At 50.7% G+C, this 20874-nt stretch overlaps 1 protein-coding gene across 1 annotated transcript; it reads right to left on the bottom strand.

The window, feature by feature from the left end:
• Positions 1 to 4360: 4360 nt before the first annotated feature.
• Positions 4361 to 19584, bottom strand: LOC143833824 (uncharacterized). The gene is made up of 10 exons (XM_077330049.1): positions 19369 to 19584; positions 18103 to 18555; positions 17723 to 17837; positions 17194 to 17267; positions 16855 to 16981; positions 13720 to 14612; positions 9672 to 9869; positions 7607 to 8338; positions 7075 to 7198; positions 4361 to 6038 (listed from the first exon to the last, which is right to left on the bottom strand). The coding sequence occupies exons 1-10, from the start codon at positions 19567 to 19569 to the stop codon at positions 5389 to 5391; spliced, it is 3567 nt and encodes a 1188-aa protein (XP_077186164.1). The 5' UTR covers positions 19570 to 19584; the 3' UTR covers positions 4361 to 5388.
• Positions 19585 to 20874: the final 1290 nt, after the last annotated feature.

The raw sequence follows: 20874 nt of genomic DNA, 5'->3' as shown, positions 1-20874 counted from the left end.
TTAAATACCTTTCCCAATTAGCGTGTGAAACAAGGGGGGCGGCGGCGGGGAGAGACACGTCCGGTGCTCAAAGGACCGCTAGAGTAGCATTGTTGGGCAGACACCCGAGGGACTCTCTAAAGCAGGGGTAGCCAACCTGTGGTCCTCCAGATGTCCATGGACTACAATTCCCATGAGCCCCTGCCAGCATTTGCTGGCAGGGGCTCATGGGGATTGTAGTCCATGGACATCTGGAGGACCACAGGTTGGCTACCCCTGCTCTAAAGCGCAGGCTCTGCTGGTCTCTGCGGTGCCCCTGAACTCGGATCTCGTGGTCTTGGGGATGGGGAAAAAGTTTTGGCCCCTTTAGCAGGAAGGCGTCCGTCCGCTTAGGGTAGCCTTCGCTGGAAACCGGACGTGTGGGGAGGATGCGTTTGGTACCTTTCTCTGCCTTCTCCTTTCTATGGGAGTTGGACCTCGCTTTAGAATCCTGAACTTTTAGAGACGTTTTAAATTTAAATTGTTTTGGGAGGGGGGATTAAATTTTCTGATATTTGTTTTAAAAAAAGAGAAAAGCTGAGTCCAAAATAAAGAGAAAATGACGGACAATTGGGCTGCCAGGTGCCTGGAGAAAATAGTGTCCTGTCTCTTTAATGATGACATGATGTTATCGAGTTGCCAACTCTGGTTGGGCACCACCTGGAGTCTTTGGGGTGGAGCTGGGAGTGGGCAGGATCTGGGGGACTCAGTGGGGCATAATGTTATGGAGTTCACCCTCCAAAGCTGCCCTTTGCTGCAGGGGAACTGAATTCTGTCACCTGCAGATGAGCTGCAATTCCACAAGATCCCCAGGTCCTGCCTGGAGGCTGGCATCCTGCTCAGCTCCATCTGGGAAACGTACATTCAAGAGACAGACCATTTGTTCCCTCCAGGTTGTTAGCAGTTTGAAGAATTTCCTTTCCCTTCCCTTTCATCTGCCACACCAGGGATTTTATCATGCATTTCTCCCCTTTAATTGGATTTAGTTGTGTACGCACAGTATTTTTATATATTATATTTATTTATGCCATCTTTACTCCACTCCTCCTCCAACAAGGTCTAGGCTGCATATGCTGGCTTGCCTGCATAACCTCACAACAACCCTGTGAGGCAGGCAGGATTGCTAACCTCCAGGTGAGACCTGGAGATCTCCCTGAATTCCAACCGCTCTACAGACTATAGAAATCAATTCCCTGGAGAAAATGGCTCCTTTGGACATCATACTCTGCTGAGATTCCTTCCTCAGGCTCCATCCCTCCAAATATCCAGGAATTTTCCAGCCTGGAGCTGGCAACACAAAGGTTGCCAATTACCTGAGGTGGGGGGGAGAATTGGCAGCTGTACCCCAAACGGGATAGAGTAAGCCCAAGTCTTCCCCCCTAAGATGTTCTGAGGTACACTGCCTCTGTAAATGGAGGTTCCATTCTTAGCTTTATTGGTTAATTGCTGTTGCTAGATGTGTTCCATTTAAAAAAAAATCTTTTTCTACATTGTCCATTTTTTTAGCATATTTATTTCATTTCATTGGGAACCCAAAGCAATTTACGTACTTGTCATCTAGTCTGAAAAATCACAACCTATTCAACATTTCTTTGTGGGAAACTGGCCAATGATAACACAGCAAGGAGGATTTGAACCCAGTTCCCCCTCCCCTGATGCCTGGTTCCCATTTGCAGGACAGGAATGAGAAGGCAGAGCAGGGCCGGTTTATCCATATCCACACTTTCAGGGGCCCTGCACGTGCCTTCCATCCCATGGATCAAGGCCTTCCCCCTTTTCCCTCTTTAAGGACACTCAGAATGACACCCATTCCCACTCTGCCCCCAGTCTGGCTGCTCCCAACTGCTCGGGCCCTGCAGTCCTTAAACCGGCTGTTGTGGTACGGGCCTAGCAAATCCTTAAACCACTCCTGGAGCTGAGTTAGGATTGCTAACAACCTGAAGGGAAGAAAGCTCCCTATCTCTTTAACAGAGGCTTCAGGAGATATCAGTGGCCAGGTGATGCAGATTTTCTTCCATGCTAGAAAAGCTTCAGCTGCCCTTTTCACATGGGGAACTTCTCTTAAAGAGGCAGGACACACTTACTCAGGTGGTGGCCGTCCCAACAGGAGGTGGTGAAATGGGTTGTCCTGATTATCCCTGGAAGAGTGGAGGAAGCTCAGTGGGATACAGTGACAGAGTCCCCCCTCCAAAGCAGCCATTTTCTCCGGGGGAACTGATCTGTGCAGTCTGGAGATGAGTTGTAATTCTGGGAGAGCCCCAGGCCCTGCCTGGAAGTTGACAACTGTATAGGATCCTCTTTTTCTTTTCCCCTCATAGTAGGCATTGGTGTTCCCAGCAGAGGGAAACAGTGTTTTTTTGCCATTTTGCCCAGGTTTGAGTTCCCATTCTCCCCCAGAAGATTGCTGGCTTAATCACAGCCTAACCTACCTCACAGGGTTGTTGTGAAGACAAAACAGAGAACAGAAAGTTGGGTAAGGTGCTTTTGGTCCCCATTGGGAAGAAGAGTGAGGCATACCCGAAGTAAACAAGATTATATTCTTGGGGAATCCACTGACCCACAGGAGCAAAATGAGGGGGTCACAGAAGACTGGGGGGGAGGAGGGGAAGATGGGACAGTTGTCTTTTATGCAGTGTGGGTCCAATCACGCTGCACAGGACCTGCACCCTGTGGTTTTGAAATACAGCCTGTTTTTTGTTTGTCTTTTGTTAATCTCCCTGTTTGTTTTGTTAAATTGTACTCATGCTTTCATGAATTCTGTAACCCTTTAAATGTCTCCTTTTTAATTTGATGTTAATATGTTGTCATATATATGCCAATAAAGGTACTCTGATTCCGATACTGCCTTCAGCTTGAAGTAGCATAGTCTGTCCTCCGATCTCATTCTCCTGCATGGTGCTAAAGAGGACAAAGTTGAACTCTTAAATCACTGCATTATACTGTTTATTTTGTTGATTCTCAACTTTTCATCCTCACAACAAACCTGTGAGGTAAGTGAAATTGAGAGGCAGTGGCTGACCCAAGCAGGATCACTAACAGGCCTAGAGACAGGTGTCCTGTTCTTGCTTAATGCCTGGAATTGGACAGGTGAAGCCTTTCATGGTATGGAGGGAAATCATGCCAGGTGGTAAATTAGCCTATCTTAAAGGAACAGGACATTTTCCCCCAGGGGAACAGGACATTCCCGCCCCCCCCCCAAAAAAAAGAGTATTAAGATCTAGTTGCCAAAATCTGCTGAGGGTCCCCAGCCCCAAGGAGATAAAGCTGGCTTTGAGCAGGGCCTTTTTGATTGTGGCCCCAGCCAGGTTGACTGTGCTATTCAAAGGAATGAGGGCCCTCCAGGATCTCAAACAATTCCAGAGGGCCTGTAAAATGGAGTAGTTCTGCCCGGTCTATGGAGAATAACACCTGGGCCTCAGGCACCAGAGACAAGTTGGCTTGGAGAAAATGGTTGCTTTGGGAGATGGTTTCTATGGCATTAGATCACACTGAAGGCCAGGGGTAGTCAAACTGCGGCCCTCCAGATATCCGTGGACTACAATTCCCAGGAGCCCCTGCCAGCATTCGCTGGCAGGGGCTCCTGGGAATTGTAGTCCACAGACATCTGGAGGGCTGCAGTTTGACTACCCCTGCCCCAGAATATTGAGATGGGTTTCCTTGCCTGGAGAAAATGGCTGCTTTGGAGGGTGGATGCCATGGCATTATATTCTATTAGGGAAGCCAGTCTGGGGATCCCCTGGAATCATAGCTCATCTAGAGAAAATGGAGAGTGGACTCAAGAACCAGCGTCCTGTAGTGGTTAAGAACAAAGTCTTCTAATCTGGAGAGCCAGGTTTGATTTCCCACTCTTCCACATGCAGCCAGCTGGGTGACCTTGGGCTAGTTTGGTGTAGTGGTTAAGAACGGCGAGCCAGGTTTGATTCCTTGCTCCCCCACATGCAGCCGGATGAGTGATCTTGGGCTTGCCACAGCACTGATAAAGGTGTTCTGAGTGAGCAGGAATATCAGGGCGCTCTCTCAGCCTCACCCACCTCGCAGGGTGTCTCTTGTGAGGAGAGGAAAGGGAAGGTGAATATAAGCCGCTTTGAGCCTCCTTCGGGTAGAAAAAAGTGGCATATAAGAACCAACTCTTCTTCTTCAGTAACATCAGGGCCCTCTCAGCCTCACCCACCTCACAGGGTGTCTCTTGTGGGGAGCGGAAAGGGAAGGAGACTGTAAGCCACTTTGAGAGTCCTTCGGGTAGAGAAAAGTGGCATATAAGAACCAACTCCTCCTTCTCCTCCTCTTCTTCTTCCTTATAGAGCGATGACAGGCTGTGGCATCAAGGAGACTGGCCTACAAATCATTAAAAGTTATTATTTATTAAAATCCTGCTCTTGTATAATAAAACTGTATTCATCATGGTTTATAACAAATCTACAAAATAAAGGATGCAAAACATTATATTAACAATACAATAAGAACAATGTAGGGCAGGCTTTTTAAACCGGGATTTCGTGAAACCCTGTGCTTTCTTGACAGTCCTGGAAAGGCTTCCTGAATGGGTGGAAGTTAATTTGTTAACATTTATCAGGTGATATGGTCATGCCCAAAATGGCCAATGATGAGCCTGGAGCCGGTGGGAAGGGAATGGGCCCCGGGTGGCCATGTCCACAGCTATGCTTCCAAACCATATTCTGTACAATCACACCACCTCTCTTGAGTTTCTTGAAGCCTGAAGAACATTTCAGGGGTTTCTCGGTGGTAAAAAAGGGAGGGTATCATCAAAGCACTGATAGAATTATAGAACCACAGAGTTGGAAGGGGGTAGACAGGCCATCTAGTCCAGCTCAATGCAGGATCAGCCTCAAGCTTCTCTCCATGCTAAACTCCCATCTTGTCACATCCTTCATCTGAAGATACCAGCCAAAGTTATTGGAAAAACATCAGGGGCTAAAACTACCAGGCCACAGCCACACAGCCAGTTAGAATCATAGAGTTGGAAGGGGCTGTAAAAGCCATCTAGTCCAGTCCCCCACATGGGCAGCCAATTTCACTGCTGAACTGTGACTCTGAAAAGGTGCCATTCTACACATAGTTTATAGCCATGACTGTGGGTCCTCTCCTCTGCTGCCATCAGGGACTGCTTCCTGCCTTCCTCTAGTTGCTCTGGCCAAGAAAACCTCTGACAATTCAAAGTTCTGGCCTCCCTTTTTGGGCCTGGAGCCGATAAGAGCTTTTATCCAGCCCAAATCCCAACCGGGATCGAGGGAACGGGTGATACATTCCTTTTTCGCTTTAATAATGTTCTGAATTCAGTTTTCCTCTCCACCCCCACTACAGCTCCCTCACTGAACCGGATTCAGTCCCGCGAATCCCCCCCCAAATCTTTCAGCTCCCGACAGAGCTTTCCCTGGGTTCAGAAGCCGCGCCATCCGGGTTCCCGCCGGAATGGACTCGGCGATGCCGGCTGAGGCTGAACCTCTGCCGGAAGCTTTTCCCGCAGTCCGCGCAGGCATAGGGCTTCTCTCCCGTGTGCGTCCTCTGGTGGCGGTTGCGGTCCGAGCTGCAGATGAAGGTCTTCCCGCACTCCGAGCACTGGTACGGCTTCTCTCCGGTGTGGATCCGCTGGTGGGTGGCCAGGCCGGAGCTGTAGAGGAAGCACTTCCCACACACCAAGCACTTGTGGGGCTTCCCCCTCTTGCGCATTTGCTTGTACTTCACGGCATTCGCACTAGGGCCAAAGCTCTTCCGGCAAGGACCGTAAGCGCCGTGTCTCTTGCTACTATGGGTCCTCTGCTGGACTGTCATGTCTCCCGGGTCTTTGTAGCCCCCTCCATAAGGAAGAGACCCTCCCACGGTCTCCCCCAGGCGGGTTTCTTGAGGGAACTCAACTCTTGTCAGATGAGGGGCATTTTCTTGGTCTCCACAGTGGGGCCCAGTTTCCATGGTGTTTCCCAGGGGCATTTCAAATAATCCAGCTCTCCCTGAATTTCCTGGTGCCGACTTCTCCCCCTGGTTCACAGTCAACCATCCCTGGCCTGCCAAAAAAAAAGAGAAGGTGGTTTTTTTTTTTTTTGTACCCTGCTTTTGGTAGCCTCAAAGCAGCTTACCATTCTCTGCCCGTCCTCTCCCCTGAATAGACACACTGTGGGGTTGAGAGCTCTGAGAGAACTGTGACTGGCCCAAGGTTACCTAGCAGGTCTCATGTGACTGTAAGTGACTTACGATTACCTTCCCTTCTTCTCCCCACAACAGGTAGGTGGCGCTGAGAGAGCACTGAGAGGACTGTGATTGGCCCAAGGTCTCCTCCTCCATGTTGTCATTGGACAATTCCTAGGAGTCCCTGGGTCCCACCTGGAGGTTGGCATCCCCAGCTGCCATGTATTCACATACGAATAAGTAACATAGGAAAGAGCATACTTTGTTTGAGATCTGGGTCTTCAGTTTTTATTGGCCTGTGGGCTGTGCCACCCCAAAATGGCTGCCACGCGGGGCGGTGCCAAGCTCAAAATGGCTGCCACAGGAGGTGGAGCCAAACAATACCTTTCTCCTGGCTTTGGTAAAAAAAATTGCAGAAGGGGAATAAAAAGAAAGGAAGAAAACAAAGGTGTGTGGAGGGAATAAAAAGAAGGGAGCCTGAAGGAGTAATGGAGCCACACCCTGACTGAGGAAACGCCAGCAACCGAAGAAGCCCCTTCCATTGGAATGAGGACAGTCAGTAATAAGCCCTGCTTGACAATTGCCCCCCCCCCACACTTTGTAAAAAACTGAGCAGGCACCAGCAAAAGTGCCCACGGGCGCCATGTTGGGGAACCGTTTTAGAGGCAACCTACACATTTTGTAACAGGCCCATCTTGGACAAAGCACCCTCTAGCGTGCAATGGAGAACTTCACATGTTGCTTCTACATTTCCCTTTTCGGCTTGCCTGGAAAACTAGAGGCCAGCTTCTCCGTACAAAGAATTGGTGGGCCTTAAGTGTCCCCTGAGCTCCCTGACTGGCCACACCTGAGGTCAAATGGGGAAGGCACCTCAAAGCACCCCAGATTACAGGAATAAGAGAGACCCCTCCTTACCCACAAGGCAGGTCCCTTCGTCATCTTCCTCCTTGACCTCAGCACGCAGCTGGGCTTCAACGCCTGCTGGAGCTTTCTCGGCTTCTGACAAAATCACAGCCACCTCCCCTAACGGCATCAGCACCTGGAATGAGACTAGAGTCGTAAGAACAAGAGAAGAGACCTGCTGGGTCAGAATGGTGGTCCATCTAGTCCAGCCTCCTGTCTCACACAACAGCCAACCAGTTCCTCTGAACGGCCAGCAACAGGGCAGAGAGGCTGAGGCCTTCCTAAGGACATCAGAAGAGCCATGCTGGGTCAGACCAGTGGCCCATCTAGTCCAGCATCCTGTCCCACTTTTAGGATATGAAAACTGTGCTAAAGGCCATTCTTGGACAATAGAGTTCTTTATGAAACGGTGGAAGATGGTCCTCAAGACGCACAGAGGGGCAACAGTCTCACTCCAGAGGGCAGGGCAGCTCTTCTACTCTGAGGCAGGCAGAGCCGACATTCCCACATCAGGGCCCCCAATACCCCAGCGGAATCCCCTCACCTGTTTTTCCTGCCTCTCGGCCTCTTGCTGCATCTGCAGGCACTCCTCGGCCCAGGCCACGGCTTGGGCGCAGCTCTCTGGGCTCTGCTCCTTCACCCAGCTCTGGACCTCCAGAGGCAGGATGGCCAAGAACTGCTCCAGAATCAGCAGCTCCAGGATCTGCTCCTTGGTGTGCCTCTGGACCTTCAGCCACCGGCCGCCCAGCTCCTGCAGCCTGTGGTAAGTCCCTCTCGGCCCCTCAGCCTCCTGGTAGCGGAATTGGCGGAAGTGCTGGCGCAGCGTCTCCCGATGAAGGGTTTCTCCCACCAAGATGGCTGCCTTCACCTTCCTGTAATCGGCTCTGTCTTGGGCAGGCAGCCTATGGAAGGCCCGTTCAGGCTCCCCACTCAATGCTGGCAGGAGCTGGGTCACCCACTCTTCCTTGGGCCACCGGCAGGCTTTAGCGACTTGCTCAAAGGAGACCAGAAATCCGCTTGCATCCTCCCAGTGGACAGACTCTTCCGGGGACGGCAGAAGCTCCCAGGCCAAAGGAGGTGATTCCACTGCCTTCAGAAATCCCTGCTCCTGGACTTCCCCACACTGAAGGAGACCCTCGTCTGGTTCTTGTTTAACCTGGTTTTTAGGGATCCTTTGCAAGAGTTCTTGGTTGGCATGAGGGGCTCTCTCTTCACTGCAGGATCCCATCCTTGGTGCGGGACCTGCTGGATCCTGCGCCTCCGTTTTCATTGTGGGCTAGAAAAGGATGAACAGAAGGATTTTCTTAGACAGCATCAAATGCTTTTTCCCCCAGGGGGAAAGAAGAAAAAGAGCTGGCTTGCCCCCTGCTAGCCCAGGCAAGTCTGTTCTCAGACGTTAAGCAGAGTCCAGCGTGGCTAGTATTTGGATGTGAGACCTTCAAGGACCTGGATGGAGTTCCTCCAAGGAACCCCAGGGGTCATGATGTCGAGGCAGGCAACGCAAATCACCTCCAAATAGCCCTTGCCCAGCTACCAAGCAATTCTCCGATCTTCTCTGCTTAAAGGTTTTTAAGCAGAGGCTAGATAGCCACCTCACAGAAATGCTGATTCTGTAAATTTAGGTGGATTGTAAGTGGGTGGGCAGAGGGGTTGTGTCTGACCTTGGGTCTTGTGGCCCTTTCTTGCATGCCCAGAAAAATGCCAATCGCCACTCTGGGGTCAGGAGGCAAATTTCCTTCAGGCCAGACTGGCCAGGGATTGTGTGTGTGTGTATTATGGGGGGGCATAATCTGGGCATGGAATTGGGGTCACTGTGGATGAGCAGGTAGTTGTGAATTCCTCCATTCTGCAGGGGGTTGGACTAGATGACCCTGGAGGTACCTTCCAACTCTATCATTCTATGATTCCTGACTACACACACAAAGTGGCTTACAATCACCAGTCCACTTCTTCCCCCACAACAGACACCCTGTGAGGTAGGTGGGGCTGAGAACTGAGAGAACTGCTCTGCAAGAACAGTTCTAAGAGAACTTTGAAAAGCCCAAGATAACGCACCTGCCTGCATGTAGAGAAGTGGGGAATCAAACTAGGTTCCCCAGATTACACCACAGTGGCTCTCAAAAGAGGCATAAAGTGGAACAAGAAAGAAAGTTGGCAGAAGCAAAAATTCCATCCTTGGCTCCATGCATGTGAATATGCAGCCATTCCGAAAACAAATATTTATGAAATCAATTTGCATATGACATACTTGGTTTAAAATGTTCAACAATCATTGAAATACAGTTCGGAACTAATAACAGGGCCAGTTTGGTGTAGTGGTTAAAGAGAGCCAGGGGGGATTACAGATGCCAGCCTCCAGGCGGGACCTGGGGATCCCCTGAAATTACAGCTCATCTCCAGGGGGCAGAGCTCAGCTCCCCCGGACAAAAGGGCTGCTGGACCCGGACGGGGGGGGGGAGTAACCCACCCTCTGCAGGCTCCACCCCCAAAGCCTCCAGACATTTCCCTCCCAGAGCTGGCAACCCGCACATAGGGGGCTTTTCTGCTTCCTTCTCCCCCCCCGTCCTGCAAATGCATCCCCGCCCCTGCTCGAAAGCCCCACCACCCACCCCAAGCGAGCGGCCGCCCCTCTTTGCTCCGGCTTGGCTGCTTGGGCGGCCTTTACAGCCGCCTCCGTCGCCCTTCCTCCGGCCCGCTCTAGGAAGAGGCTTGGGGGGGGGGGCTTTAACCCCATCCTCGCCAGGCCAGGCCGGGGCTTGGGCTGAAGGTCCAACGCAGGGGTAGTCAAACTGTGGCCCTCCAGAGGTCCGTGGACTACAATTCCCATGAGCCCCTGCCAGCATGCTGGCAGGGGCTCCTGGGAATTGTAGTCCATGGACCTCTGGAGGGCCGCAGTTTGACTACCCCTGGTCCAACGGGCCAAGAAGAGGCCAGGACCGGCTCGTTTATTCCCAACATCTCGGCCAGGAGCAAGTGGCGCAAGTGCAGCCACAACACAACACACACAACACAACAAGTGCTCCGTGGGTCAGAAAATATCACCCGCAGCCGCGGGCCGGAAGAGGGGAAGCTTCAAAGGGAGCGACTGAGAAGGGGAGTCTGAGGAAAAGACGGGGTTCAAAAGGCTGGCCTCCTATTGGCCGAGGAGGGCCAATCAGAATGCAGCGCGGTGCTGATTGGCGGAGGGGTTCTTTCTTTCGATTTTTTCCCCCTCACAAGCCAAATGGCGGTTGGGGAATGGCAGTTGGAAGGGGGGAGGGGAGGGGACCAAGGAGGCCCTCGAAACGCTCTGGACAGAAATGCCCCCAAAGAGGCGGCCGAGTGGAAGGCCACAAGGGGAGGCTGAGGAGGCCTGAAGGAGCCTTTGGCCCCAGATGTGCCGGGGAAGGTTGGGACCAAGCAGGAGGAGGAGCAGCTGAAGGCTGGGGACGGAGGAATGAATTGTGTGTCCTCAGGGGCAAGACATGGGAGGACCACGGCCTGCTTTCAGACGTTTCCAAAACGCAGAACATCCAATTATCATAGAATCATAGAGTTGGAAGGGACCTCCAGGGTCATCTAGTCCAACCCCCTGCACTGCACTGTGCAGGATGCTCACAGCCCTATTGCTCACCCACTGTCACCTGCCACCCCCTTGAACCTCCACAGAATCAGCCTCTCCGTCAGAAGCTCTCCAGCCTCTGTTTAGAAATCTCCAAAGATGGAGAACCCACCACCTCCCGAGGAAGCCTGTTCCACGGAGAAACCGCTCTAACTGTCAGGAACTTCTTCCAGATGTTTAGATGGAATTTCTTTTGCATTAATTTCATCCAATTGGTTCTGGTCGGTCCCATTCTGCTCCATCCTCTACATCAGGGGTAGTCAACCTGTGGTCCTCCAGATGTTCATGGACTACAATTCCCATGAGCCCCTGCCAGCAAATGCTCATGGGGCTCATGGGAATTGTAGTCCATGCACATCTGGAGGACCATAGGTTGACTACCCCTGCTCTACATGGCAGCCTTTTAAATACTTGAAGATGGTGATCAGATCCCCTCTCAGTCGTCTGCTCTCCTGCCTTAATATTTATAGTCAATGACTAATGTCAAGTTATACCCACATTTCAGTGAATTGTAGCTTTACAAAGCCTTAAGTGCAATGGCTGTGGGGTGGCAGAAGGGTGGCAAGGAAATGGCCCCGATGTGGGCACAGTGTACATTTTGTTGTCCTCAGAGAGATCAAAGGAGCTTTCCTAAATGTGGAAAGCACGGCACGCAAACGGGGGTGGCTTAGAAGGTCTGCAATTTGGGGTGAGGTCAGGTGCATGTTCAAAAGACCCTCCGGACAGATTATATGTTTGTCCTTGCCCAGGGTCAACTGAGGCCAGCGTTGTGACCCCTGAGAGCAAGAGTGGCTGCCCTATGAAGATCAGGAGTTCTTTAGCCTAGGGCAGTGGTTCTCAACCTGGGGGTCGGGACCCCTTTGGGGGTCGAACTACCTATTCACACGGCTCACAGCAGGCTGAACAGCTTCACGGGGTGGGGTGGGGGCACCACTGTTGCTGTTCCTCCTGCAGGCGCCCGTGCTCGGCTGATCCTCTTCCATTTCATCCACACAACAACCTTGCGGGGTAGATCGAGATAGAGCGTTCGTCTGTTTGGAGCACCAGGAAAGAGCGAATCGGCATGGTGATATAAAAGGCAGAACTGAACTGAACTCAGAAACCCGGGGGGGGGGGGGGAACTATATACAATTATGAACAATGGATCATCATGCCATTGTTCAGTTTTGTTCAATTTCTGTGAAAGAACCCTTGCATCATTTTATGGTTGGGGGTCAGCACAACATGAGGAACTGTAGTAAAGGGTCGCGGCATTAGGACGGCTGAGAACCCCTGGTCTAGGGAAAAGCTGAGTGCGGGGAGACATGGTAGAAGTCTACAAAATTATGCATGAGGAGGTGGTGGACCGTCTCCTGTAACTCTTGGACCCTGTGAAGGTGAAGGGGATCCAGGACAGACAAAAGGAAGCGCCTCTTTACACACCACAATGAAATTGTTGAACTCTCTGCCACAGGATGGGGTCAGGGCTGCCAATTTGCAAGGCTCTCAAAGGAGTGCAAACATTCAAGAAGCACAGGGCTATTGGTGGCTGTTTAGTCATGTGGCAATTCCACTCCCTCCAAAACCAGTGGCAGCGAGCCTCTTGTTCTTGCTTGCCAGGGTGCTGAGGAAGGGTGAGGCTGTCTAAGGTGATGCTCCTCATTGGTCTTTTCCAACTGAGGTGCTGGGATCAGCATTCAGATCGATAACTGGCACACTGGTGGCTTGGTGAGTATACAGTTTGGATTGGGAAGCGAATTTCTTCCAGGCCAGACTAGTCAGTGATTCTACTGTTTGTTTGGGGGTTTTTTTTTTTGGGGGGGGGCATGGAATTGGGGTCACTGTGGGTGAATGGAGAGGCTCCCACACTAATGGAAAGTATGCAAATATATCTCTTGGAGCCCCCCAATTAAAATATTTATACTTCAAAATGCCACCCTTGTAGAAGCCTTCAAATCATAGAATAGAATTGGAAGGGACCTCATGGGTCATCTAGTCCAACCTCCTGCACTGTGCAGGACACTCACCTATCACTCATCCACTGTAACCTGCCTCCCCCTTGAGCCTTCACAGAATCAGCCTCTCCGGGCTCTCCAGCCTCTGTTTAAACATTTCCAGAGAACCCACTGTTAGCAGAGCGGATAAGTCACGCACACAGTATATTTTAGGTTAAAGGAGAAACGAAAGGTTTATTTATGGAAGGACATTTCTGATAGTACAGAGAGAAACAGGATAGAGCTGTCTACATGTCTACCTGGGAGAAGCTTTCGTGAAGAAAGAGGAAATTGCCCTGAGAGTATCAGTCTAGGGACAGACAAAAGGCACACTTAAAAGATAGAAAGGTCCTGAACTCTCTGACCTTTCTAAGTCTTCTTGCTGCCCCCATCAGGGTCTTCTACTTCCTCTTAATTTTGTGCACCAGACATTGCCTATTCCAACACCCACCACCTCCCGCGGAAACCTGTTCCACTGAGAACGGTGTCGCCTTTGCAGACCCAGACAGGCCCCCCCAGACGAAGGCCAGTGCTAGCAAATTGTGCTGGGGATGCAAAGGCAACAGCAAGTAGGAGAAGAGGTGGTTCTCTACCCAAAGGAGTCTCAAAGCGGCTTACAATCGCCTTCCCTTTCCCTTTCCACAGACACCCTATGAGGGAGGTGAGGCTAAGAGAGCCCTGAGATTACTGAAGAAGAAGAGTTGGTTCTTATATGCCGCTTTTTTCTACCTGAAAGAATCTCAAAGCGGCTTACAGTCACCTTCCCTTTCCTCTCCCCACAACAGATACCCTGTGGGGTGGGTGAGGCTCAGAGAGCCCTGATATCACTGCTCGGTCAGAACAGTTTTATCAGTGCTGTGACTAGCCCAAGGTCACCCAGCTGGCTGCATGTGGGCGAGTGCAGAATCGATCCCAGCATGCCAGATTAGAAGTCTGTACTCCTAACCATGACACCAAGCTGGCTCTTGGTAGGAACTGTTCACTGACCCAAGTGCAGGGCTGCTCCTTCCCCTCTGCACACTTTACAGACTCTTCAGCATGCAGAAAATCCCAGGTTCTCTGACGCAAATGTGTGGCTTCTTAGATGCAGCTGAAGATCGTTTTTCCGACGGAATGTCTTTCCTCTGTGTGGATTCTCTGATGCTGTTGAAGATTGGTTCTCAAACTGAATGTCTTTCCACACTCTGAGCATTCAAAAGGCTTCTCCCCTGTGTGGCTTCTTAGATGCTGTTGAAGATGGCTTCCCCAACGGAATGCCTTTCCACACTCTGAGCATTCAAAAGGCTTCTCCCCTGTGTGAGTTCTCTGATGCTTTTGAAGACTGCCTCTCTGCCTGAATCTCTTTCCACACTCTGAGCATTCAAAAGGCTTCTCCCCTGTGTGAGTTCTCTGATGCTGTTGAAGATTGCCGCTCTGACTGAATCTCTTTCCACACTCTGAGCATTCAAAAGGCTTCTCCCCTGTGTGAGTTCTCTGATGCTGTTGAAGATTGCCGCTCTGACTGAATCTCTTTCCACAATCTGAGCATTCAAAAGGCTTCTCCCCTGTGTGAGTTCTCTGATGCTGTTGAAGATTGCCGCTCTGACTGAATCTCTTTCCACACTCTGAACATTCGAAAGGTCTCTCCCCTGTGTGGGTTCTCTGATGCCTTTGAAGCTCACCACTGAACCTGAATCTATTTCCGCACTCTGAACATTTAAACCGTTTTCCCTTTCTGTGTATTCTTTGGTGCGCAAGGAGCTGTGATCTGCATCTGAAATATTTTTCAGGCTGAATGGATGTATTTGCCTTCATGACCTTCTGCTTTGGAAAAAGTACATTGCTCTGTTTTCCATCTGACTTCTCAACCACACGGCTGCAATTCTTTCTCTTAGTTCTGCTTTGATTCCTGATGTTTTCTTTCAAGTTCTCATTCTTATGATCTGATGACAACTGTTGAACAAATTCCTTCCCCTCCTCATTCCTCTCATGTTCCTCTGTTGGGATAAAGAGAGAGACCTCATTAATACCTGGGAGGGCAGGCAAAGTTCATAAGGTATCTAAGTAGAAGAAGAAGAAGAAGAAGAGTTGTTTCTTATATGTGCTATTCTCTCCCCGAAGGAGTCCCAAAGCAGCTTACAGTCGCCTTCCCTTCCTCTCCCCACAACAGACACCCTGTGGGGTGGGTGAGGCTGAGAGAGCCCTGATATCACTGCTCGGTCAGAACAGTTTTATCAGTGCCATGGCGAGCCCAAGGTCACCCAGCTGGCTGCATGTGGGGGAGCGGGGAATCGAACCCGGTTTGCCAGAAGTCCGCACTCCTAACCACGACACCAAACTGGCTCTAAGTGACTGCAGGAGAGAAGGACTGATCTTAGCAATCATTGCCCTACCTTTCCAGAGTATCTAGTACTTAAATATATTTCATCCCCTCAACTGCAACAGCTTAGGTCTTGCCCAGCAGACATTCTAACCCTCCAATTTTAATGAGCTGGAGCTGTAACACATACTTGTTAGTACATATTAAACTACTGGGGGGGGAAACTGAGCAATTTGGATATATCTTGGCCGTTATTATTGGGAAATAACTGATTTAAAAATATCTCTTTGAAGTGGGACATCATTTACGTCTTGTGGAGCTGAATTATAAATATCTTTTGAAGTTGGATGCTAAACTTGTAAAATAAGGGGCCATTGGGGGAAAAAAATTGGTTGTGAGGTTCCAGCCCATTCCTCTCAACAAGATGACAACTCCATTGATCGGAAAATCTCTGTATTGAAGATACAATGATGCTGGCTACCCAAAAGCCTTGCTAAGACTAATGCTAACTGCCCAGAGCCCTGGTTTAACCCCCAGTTGCCCCCCCTCGCGGCTCCCCACATGAATCTACTTAGGCACAGAGAATCCCAGATATCATTCACCCGGCCAGAGAGACATAACCATTACGTAAGTATCCCCATGGAGACTAAATTTTGGGAAATAATTAAATATGTCTATAAATTAGAAAAAATGGATTAAATAAGATCCCAAAATAAGATCAGCCAGATTTATAGATCTGATGCTGAGCAAAAACAATAACATTAAATAACAGAATGTGTGATGAAAAATTAACTTAGCTTATAAAATGTTAAAGCTTTTTTAAAAAAAATAATTAATCTTCTAGATGCAGATAAGATCCCAAAATAAGATCAGCCAGATTTATAGATCTGATGCTGAGCAAAAACAATAATATTAAATAACAAAATGTGTGATGAAAGATTAACTTAGATTATGAAAAGTTAAAGCTTTTTTTTTTAAAACAATCTTCTAGATGCAGAAGAAAAATTTCATGTTAAAATCCAAGTTTCATTTATTATGCTGTATTCTGTTTTTTCTTTCAGAATAAAAATATATGTAACCCGGAGGGGGGGGGATTGGGAGGGTGTTGCCAATCTCAGGAAAACTTGGTCAGAGAGGACCCTTGGACGGGTCATTTAGACCAGGGGTAGTCAACCTGTGGTCCTCCTGATGTTCATGGACTACAATTCCCATGAGCCCCTGCCAGAAAATATAGTCTATGAACATCTGGAGGACCACAGGTTGACTACCCCTGATTTAGACCACTTGACCGTAGAGATGGAGAAATTTTAATATCAGTGTAGACTACAAGGAAGTCATGTGATCTTTATGTTCATGCCACTGTACTACACTGTATTTTCTTCACTGTGATAGTTTTATGTGGACTAACTTAAGTTACAGATACTTATGTGGCAACAAGTGGTACCATCTAATAAGAGGTATTTCAAGTATTAGATAGAACAGCTTTTCTTGGTTTTATGTTGGTGAGCTATAGAAACTGCGCTGGTTAGTCTTGCTTTTACAATATTACTAAGACTTTATAAAAGTTCTACTTCACTTCTGTGCTCTCTGAAATGTGTGCCGCTCAGGGACAAATGAGCAGTGACCCAGGGGGATCCAGGTTTAGGTTTTGACAGGCTCATTTCCAGATTGCTGGTAAAACAGATGTCTGTAATCCCATGCAGGGGGAAGGGTGTGTTGTAAAGGTTCACCAGAGAAATGAGGATCTGGCCCCTTCCAGGGAGGACCTCTCTTCCCCTTGGCCTCAAGCCAGGACACCTTCTCTGGCTGGGGTGACGGCCCCTGGGCAAGTAACCAGAAAGGCCTCAAATTAATGTGCTGCTGTTCCATAGTTTGATCCAGGCATCATCCACACCTTTGAACTTATGAAAAATCCTTACCCAGGGAGGCCACGCTCCCGTAGTTCTCCAGCATGACTTCCCTGTGGAGAGCTCTCTGGCCCGGATCCAGCAGGGCCCATTCTGCCTCCGTGAAAGACACGGCCACCTCCTCAAAGGAAAAGGGCCCCTGGAAGAAAAGGCAGGTTCCCTCCTCAGAGATGACACCAGGCAGAGATTGCACACGGGGAGGGAGGAGGGGCCAGGATGCCTTGCTTGGGATGGGTAAAGGGAGTGGCGTTCAGGGGATCTTTCCCCCGGACAACACTTAGAAACTGCAGGAGCAAAAAGCGCCCTGAGAAAGGAGGGGGACCCCGGCCGTCCCCCACTCATCTCCCCTACCCGGACTGGAAGTAACGCAGCCGTTTCCACTCCTCCCAAAAGCTGGTGGCTCAACAGCATCTCCCCACTGCCTGCTGGTGAGACAACAGAGGAAGGAAGGGGGTTTGTTGTGACCTCCTTGTTCCATTGGCTTCTTTCACTCCCTTCTCAGGAGTTTGAAAACTCTCCCTGTGTTCACTCAGCACCTTCTATCTCTGCCTTGAGTCTGGGATGGTGGTGGAAAAGGAGGAGGTGTGTGGAAATGACCCTGCATCTCACGTCGCCATCACATTTGGTGATGTCACTTGAGCACTTTGGGAGAATCATTCTAGGGTGAGTTCAAGCTGCACCCGAAGGGCCTCCCCAAATGTCCTGCCATCCTTACCGCAGAATCCGGTTCCCCACAGTGGCCTGCCAGACGCCCCTCTAAGCCTGAGCACTGAGTCTGTGTGTGATGTGAAGCAGTATATAACGCTTTTCCTGGCCTGAACTCTCTGCCCATCAAGAATACTGGGTGCCCCAATCGTCTATATGCAAAATGAGTCCCTACCACAGGAGAGGGCCTCTTGGCCATGATCCTGGGCCTGCGCCAGCTGTCCTGGCTCCAAGGATGCTCCTTCCGTCTCAGAGAATGTGGCTTCTGTCTTCGTGGATGGGGCCCACATCTGAAACCGCAGAGGCGGAGAGGGGTAAGAGATGGAACAGAAAAGAGACCAAGGAATGGGTCCTGCCCCATTCCCAGACTCTGCACCCTTCTGTCAGCAGCCCTGAGGAGTTATCTGGAGGGACATGACATTGTCTAGTAGATGAGGCTGAAGGAGGAGGCTGTTAAACTCCCCCTTTGGATGATGGATAAATATCTCAGAAAGTTTAGGGTAAGATCAGATTTTGTTCCTTGAATTGGAGATACCTGGAGGGAAACCCCCTCACCTGATCCACCTGCCTCTTCTCCTCCGCCTGGCTCAGGAGGAAGCCTTCGGCCAGGGCCACCGCCTGGGAGCTGCTCTCCGGCCCGCATCCTCTCACCCAGCCCTGCATCTCCTGGGGCAGGAGGGCCAGGAACTGCTCCAGGATCACCAGGTCCAGGATCTGCTGCTTGGTGTGCCTCTCTGGCTCCAGCCAGCGGTTGCAGAGTCCGTGGAGCCGGCTGCAAACCTCTCGGGGCCCATCGGCCTCCTGGTAGCGGAAGTGCCGGAAGCGCTGGCGCTGCACATCTGAGATTGTCATGACCTGATAACCGATCTCTGGCAAAGAACTTTCCCAAAATTCAACACCACTCCCAGCTTGGGTGCGAGGGGGGCCTTGGCTTGCTGTCTTGTCCATTCCAGGTTCTTCTGGGTTCTGCTCCTCCATCTCCTCCCTCTTCTCTGGGGTCACCTGTGGCTGTGAAGCAATATTTTTATGTATCTATTTATTCATGTAATTCATATACCGCCCCTCGGTGTGACATCTTGGGGGTGGGGGTGTACGCAAAACCAGTGGGGAACGGGAAAGGCACAGAGAACACTGAAGTAGGTTTTTATACCCCCCTTTTCTCTACCCGAAGGGGGCTCAAAGCAGCTTACAATCTCCTTCCCTTTCCTCTCCCCACAACAGACACCCTGTGGGGTGGGTGAGGCTGAGAGAACCCTGATATTACAGAAGAAGAAGAATTTGTTCTTATATGCCACTTTTCTCTACCCGAAGGAGGCTCAAAGCAGCTTACAGTCGCCTTCCCTTTCCTCTCCCCACAACAGACACCCTGTGGGGTGGGTGAGGCTGAGAGAGCCCTGATATCATTGCTTGGTCAGAACAGCTCTATCAATGCTGTGACTAGCCCAAGGCCACCCAGCTGGCTGCACGTGGAGGGAGCGCAGGGAATCCAGCCCGGCTCACCAGATCAGAAGTCCGCACTCCTCACCACAACGACCAGGCTGGCTCACCGGGACAGCACGAAGAAGAAAAGTTATAAACGCTTTGGGCGATCCTGAGCCGCCAAAGTGGTTTACTGCAGCCGCCAGGGACAACTGGGGGGAGGGACAGGCTGGGGGGGGGCGTTGCTGGCCCGGGAAGTGGGGGGGTGGGGGGGGGTTCCCACGTGCACCGAGGACCCCGCGGCCCCCCCCCTTCCTCCCTCCGTCTCTTACCCCTCGGACAAAAGGGCCACCGTTTGCCCGGCGGGTTTGGGGCGGGTTCAGACGACCAGCAGCTCCCGACCTTCTTGTCCTGCAAGGCTCCAACTATCGTCCGCCAGCGGCACAGAATAGGGTCGCCAACCTCCCGGTGGAGCCTGGAGTCCACCCAGAGATCGCCCCCGGCTCCCCTGGAGACAATGGCCGGCTGGAAGGGAGGAAGGGAGGGAGGGCAGGAGGGAGGGCTCGAGGCTCCCCCTTCCCCAAATTGGGCCTTTCCCAGCATCCCCCAACACGCCCCGCCTCCCTGCCGGGGTCTCCAAGCCCCTCCGCAGCCGCTTGACCCGCCCGGGAGTTCCCCCCCCCCCCCGGGGTCCGGCCGCCGGAGGGAAGGCAGCAGGGAAGTTTGTGGCCAGATTGGGGGCGGCGCGGTGTGGGGAGCCCCAGATGCCTCCAGAGAAGGCTGGATTTGAACCCACCACCTTCTCCTCGTGTCCCCAGAAATCAACTCTCCGCTTGTGATCCTTGTGTTGGGTTCTGGGAGTTCTCTTCACCTCTCTGTTGAACCAAGTAAATCACACTGGACTGAGTTTCCCTAAATTTCCCCTATTTATACAGATCCTGAACAAAAGGATCTCTCCACCCGGTGCCCTTATTGGTCCTAAGCAGGGATCTGGCCTTGGGCATTAACTGTGGTGTCTCATTGGTTACAGAAAAGCAGTAATCCTTGTTTCCCGTTGGCTGTTTTTACACTCCTTTCTGGGATCTCAGGCTCCTGGTCAAGCAGCAACGTCAAATTGCTGAGCCTCCGGGGAGGGCGGTTTATAAATATAATAATAAATAAATAATGAATAAAATGAAGATTTTGTTTTCATGAAAGGACGGTGAGAATTCACAGCTCTGACATCCCCCCTTGGGATACCGGCATTGGTGAAAATAACTACAAACCCTCTTGAGAAGACAAAATCACAAGATGTCATAGTCCCATTGTATACGGCACTGGTCAGACCACACCTGGAGTACTGTGTGCAGTTCTGGAGGCCTCACTTCAAGAAGGACGTAGATAAAATTGAAAGGGTACAGAGGAGAGCGACGAGGATGATCTGGGGCCAAGGGACCAAGCCCTATGAAGAGAGGTTGAGGGACTTGGGAATGTTCAGCCTGGAGAAAAGGAGGTTGAGATGGGACATGATAGCCCTCTTTAAGTATTTGAAAGGTTGTCACGTGGAGGAGGGCAGGATGCTGTTCCCATTGGCTGCAGAGGAGAGGACACACAGTAATGGGTTTAAACTTCAAGTACAACGATATAGGCTAGATATCAGGAAAAAAAATTTCACAGCCAGAGTAGTTCAGCAGTGGAATAGGCTGCCTAAGGAGGTGGTGAGTTCCCCCTCACTGGCAGTCTTCAAGCAAAGGCTGGATACACACTTTTCTTGGATGCTTTAGGATGCTTAGGGCAGATCCTGCGTTGAGCAGGGGGTTGGACTAGATGGCCTCTGTGGCCCCTTCCAACTCTAGGATTCTGTGATTCTGTGTTTGGAACAATAACTAAAACAAATCCAGCAGCCAGCAAGTAACACTGCAGGCCTGT

This window comes from Paroedura picta, chromosome 3 (assembly GCF_049243985.1).
Source record: "Paroedura picta isolate Pp20150507F chromosome 3, Ppicta_v3.0, whole genome shotgun sequence".
NCBI classification, from domain to species: Eukaryota; Metazoa; Chordata; class Lepidosauria; order Squamata; family Gekkonidae; genus Paroedura; species Paroedura picta.
This window is presented reverse-complemented; position numbering and strand designations above follow the sequence as displayed.

What these genes read in the sequence shown, in the direction of transcription:
- LOC143833824 (XM_077330049.1), bottom strand. Translation starts at nt 19,569, where the DNA reads ATGCTGGGAAAGGCCCAATTTGGGGAAGGGGGAGCCTCGAGCCCTCCC. An exon ending in CCAAGAGGCCCTCTCCTGTG is followed by an intron (nt 17,268 to 17,722) that starts GTAGGGACTCAT and finishes TTGTCTCACCAG; the next exon opens with CAGGCAGTGGGGAGATGCTG. An exon ending in CGGGAGCGTGGCCTCCCTGG is followed by an intron (nt 14,613 to 16,854) that starts GTAAGGATTTTT and finishes TTATCCCAACAG; the next exon opens with AGGAACATGAGAGGAATGAG.